The sequence below is a fragment of the Diorhabda sublineata genome, chromosome 2, assembly GCF_026230105.1.
Source record: "Diorhabda sublineata isolate icDioSubl1.1 chromosome 2, icDioSubl1.1, whole genome shotgun sequence".
Lineage (NCBI taxonomy): Eukaryota > Metazoa > Arthropoda > Insecta > Coleoptera > Chrysomelidae > Diorhabda > Diorhabda sublineata.
In genome coordinates this window covers 25,204,696-25,209,336 of record NC_079475.1, presented here as the reverse complement: position 1 = coordinate 25,209,336, position 4,641 = coordinate 25,204,696, and the positions used below count along the sequence as shown (strand labels likewise).

Here is a 4,641-nt window from a genome sequence, read left to right as displayed (position 1 = left end):
AGTTCATATATACCTTCTTCAGTGTTGCCACAGTTTAAATGCTGAATGTAAAAATTGAACTAGAAAATGTATTAGACTGTACCAACTTCAAACAAATTTAATAAAATTATAGAAAGATGTATAAACATAAGTTTAAATTAAATTTTTTTTTCCAAAAATGTTATAGACTGTGTCAATTATTATTTTAAGGATGAAAAATTTATATAAAGTTTACCGATAAAATCAGCAATGCAGTACAAAAATCTCACGATCTAAATATAAATCAACTTGGCTCTGTTTTCTAATTATTGTTACAATCTAGTACAATTTCTAGTTTATTTTATTAAACGAAAATATAAAATAACTTCATATTTGCGAACGCAGGGAAAATGTATTAAAAAAAAGGAAAAATGTACTAGCGTATAAAATACACTAAAATGTACTAAAATTGTACAATTGTACTAGCTCTGGCAACACTGCTTACAACAAACTGTCGATAAAACAGTAAAATAATAACGCAACCGTTTCCGTTGAAAAAGTGGCGCCATCGCTTGGCTTTTGTCAAATATATATGGTAACAGAGCGTACGTTAACTATTTACAATAAAGCGAGACAAAATTTGAAATAATCAAAAGTAGATTAATAAATTGTATTTACTAATTATGAAACGTGTTATTGAAAATGTTGAAATTGCTTAATATGTATTAGATTTATATAAAAAGATCAAAATGGGATCAAAATTTAATGCGTTAGTTATGTAAAAACTTTTTTTTTAGTTTAGGTGCATCACTTTTCTGCAACAGATTTTAGAATCTCTCAAATATGTTTTAATATTGATAAAAAATAATCTTATTAATGTTTATAGTGTTAAACTTCAATAAAATAAAATTTCTTACCACACTCTCAAAGCGAATAAAAAATTTTGTGACCTAAATAGCTTTTTAGGTGTAAAAAGAGTTTGATATATAGATCCATATAGTTTTTGGGAAGGAAAAAGCCTGAACATCACTCTATAGGCCTCTAATTGTGCTCTAACGTATCTTTTTAATCTTTCACCGGGCGCTACGCCATCCGTTAGACGCTAGACAGGTGTTTTCATTATTATCAGGAAATGAAAATTTCCGTTCACTTTTTATGTTCACGTTATTCTACCTGCTATCTATACCCTATAACAAAAGGGTAAAAGTAAATCTTAGTTGTTTGATCAACAATGAACAAGAAGACATAAATGATTATGGGTTATAATAGAACCAAAGGAGGAGTTGACACTATCGAAAAATTGTGCTCCGGTTTCTTGGCGAAAAGAATGATAAGAAGATCAACACGTATATATTGTTTACTTCAAGATTACCAGCAGAAGCTATTTTTCTATAAAATTTGGCTCCAGATTTGATGAAATAACAGTTGTATGCCAGGTCAGACATTGATTTAAAAGCTTTTCTAAGACTTCGAAAACAGCTGTTGAAGACTTTGAAGAGACTACTACATCTTCAGATGCAGTGCCCAATGAAAAGCGTTTAAGAGGTTCATGTAAACAGTGCAAATCAAGGAAATGAAACATTACAAAATCGTGTCGAAAGTGTTCAGCATTTGTGTGTGGGAAACATTAATATCAAGATATTATCTCAATTGTAAATCCCAGCGTTCTGAGCAGCTTTATGATTCATTAGAAATTAGGTTGTTGTTCAGAAGGTAGAGCTCTGGTGATAAAGCCAGACTGATGTTTATAAATGAGATTCAATGAATCTCAAATTACCTTTGATTGTGTTATAATGAAGATTTCACAATTGTTATACTTTAGATTTGTACCATATGAGTGTTAGTATAAAGTGGTTGTGTGGTGGAAAATAGTAACATTTTTAATAAAATTTTTGATTTTGTAGATATTGGTGGACTATCTGTGTCACAACTTCTATCAGATTGGCAAAAACTACAAAGATTACATATATCAACAGATACAAGTCCAGAAATTGAAGCCGGTATAAAACTTTCCAGGCGAGTTCTTACATGTTGTTGGGCTTCTGTTATATCAGTGTTAGGCTTACCTTTATCTGAAACAACATGTCCTAACGGTACATCAGCTTTGAGTAGATTGGTCGCTAGAAGAGCACGTCAAAAATATAAACAAAAAATGAGAGATGATGTAATTACTACTTGTTTGGAGGGATTACATAAAGTATGTCATATTTACACAATTGAGAATTTAATTCCAGAAATTTTACGTATTTTCATTGTTTCTAATATTCCAGGCTGCAAGTCTTAGTAATACCCTAAAACTGCAAAGTAGAAGTAGTAGTATATTATCTTTGTTGTCGGCTTCCTCTTGTAAGAATCAAGGAACAAAACTACTAGCATCGCATGCGCTTTCACTTGATGTCTTGCTATCCAAAGGTGAGTGAAATCAATTGATTAAGAAATTATAATTAATTCCAATTGTAAACTCTCCATATCTGAAACCCTTTATAATAGAAATACTCCTATTAATAACTCATATACCAAGCAAATAAAACAACAAATTCGGGAGCTAGTGTTTCCCACTTTCTTGCTGCGATACTGGGAACCCAATGTTTACAGCTGGTCTGTCCTTATAGAAAGTCCAGAATGTGGGATGACTGTAGTTGCCAGAGATATTTGTCTGGAATTCCGTAGTTTTTAACACCGAGAATTGGAATAGGTTTATAAGTTAATACTATTAACAGTAACAGTAACACTTTTACTTGTTTTATAAAACTTAAATAACTCAAAATTTCGTGGTGAAAAAACGGGACGTTTAGTAAACCGACGGAACAATCTCAAAAGCCTAATTACACTTTCTCTATTTCTAATATTAACTCTATGTACATAAATAATGTTGATAACCTTGTTTTATTTGCAATAATTGCAATTTCCCAATAATGCTAGTTAATTGACGAATTTTTTTAACTAATATGGTATTTTAGGTCTCGAATTAGGCAGTCATAGTTCTGCCTGTTGGCCGCATGTTTTCAGCGCATGTGTTGCAGTGGCGACGCTCGAGCATTCTTTATTCAGTAAAACTGGCTCGACACAACTGTTAATGGTGGCACAAAATCCTCAAAATAATATCGTTACTTCCACGACACGTTCCGATTCCAATGAGAAACTTCATATGGCATTCAACATTACTGGTGATGAAGAAACGTAAGTTCAGATTGTGTAATGTTTTCATATATACGCATTTGCTTTAAAAACATATTAATCCCGAGTGGGAACTTTGAAGAGATTGAGCTCTATATTCACTTATTTGAGTAGAAGTAGAAATTGAGTAGAAGTAGAAATTGAGTAGAAAAATGGCAAGAAATATTATATATACAGGGAGTTTATTATGTAATGCGAGGTTGGACTTCCTTCTGATTAACAGTTCTACGAGCTTTAAGTTTATTAATTTCTTTTTCTTAACAATGTTATCTTTCAGAAAAGTATTTTCTTCGCATGCATCCTTAGGTAGCATTTTATTATAGTGAAGTTCACTTGTTTTAATTTGATGTCATTGATCTTGATGTTCCATTTGTGCAGCCAGTCTTGTATTTCATCTGGGTGCTCTGAAGAGTGTTAGATGCCTCCACTGGATAATCATAGCTTGCTAGGATGGCTGTATCGTTCTATCTGTTGATAGGTAAATCTGCCGTGCAGAGTATATACATTAGACGACCCAAGACGCTTGCCTGAGGAATTCCTAATGTTATAGAACTGCTATTCACTACTTCATTCTTAGGTTCTTACTAAGGTAGGATCTCACCAACTTGAAATAAGAATATACTTTTTAAGTTTTTATAATAGGCGCCTGCGTGCCAGACCTTGTCTAGAAATACAGCTGTGCAATGTTTTTTGAGTTCTAAATCTCGATGTATTTCATGGCTATGTCTGTGGATTTGCTGTCTGGAATCCAAACGGATGAGATGAGATCCAATCTTCTCAGCTGGGATTTGAGCCTTTGAGATGATTAGCTGTAGGCGGATGGGTCGCTAGGAAGTTGCTTTATTTGGTTATTTACCTTCTTTTAAAATAAAAATTATTTCTGCAGTTTTGAGTTGTTCTGGACAAAATTAACTAGACAGTACGATAATTTCTCATAGTTTTTATGATTGCAGTATCTTTGAGGTTTTCAATTACTCTGTTTCAATCTCTCAAGGGTAAAAATGTCACCAATACTCAATATAAAGTTCACACTAATGGATGGAATACATTTAAATATACGTTATATTGTCTAACCTTCATAATAATTAATCTAACTAACTATCCAGTCTTCTTATATTCAAATGGTGAAGTTCATCATGGAAAATTTGATTACTAAGAATTAACGTACATTCGCGAAAACCCGGAACATTTCACAATGTTTTATAAGACAGTAAAATACTAACAAATGCTTGAGCTGGTGATATTCATCTACAGCAACACTCATAATTCCATTATCTGACGTTTTGATAATCAAGTTATCGTCTTCAGATATCTTTGGTTGGTTATCGAAACGCACATCAGACAATGTATCAAGAGTTGTTGTAACCAGTGTTTTCGCTAACAATGCTTGCGTACTAACAAATGGACTTAATTGAACAAATAAAGTGACAAATATAAATTTTAATATATTTACAGCTACAACTGTTGGTTTTGGAGTCTTGACTCAGCGAATAAAGTAGCAAGTAA

At 32.3% G+C, this 4,641-nt stretch overlaps 1 protein-coding gene across 1 annotated transcript in view; it reads left to right on the top strand.

Moving 5' to 3' along the window:
- The window catches only part of LOC130440539 (brefeldin A-inhibited guanine nucleotide-exchange protein 3), a 29,601-nt gene that overhangs the window by 17,111 nt on the left and 7,849 nt on the right, over window positions 1-4,641 (top strand). The window contains exons 12-14 of the mRNA XM_056773778.1: window positions 1,863-2,155; window positions 2,229-2,370; window positions 2,919-3,138. Coding sequence (XP_056629756.1) covers window positions 1,863-2,155; window positions 2,229-2,370; window positions 2,919-3,138 — 655 coding nt within the window. The remainder of the gene's footprint in view (window positions 1-1,862; window positions 2,156-2,228; window positions 2,371-2,918; window positions 3,139-4,641) is intronic.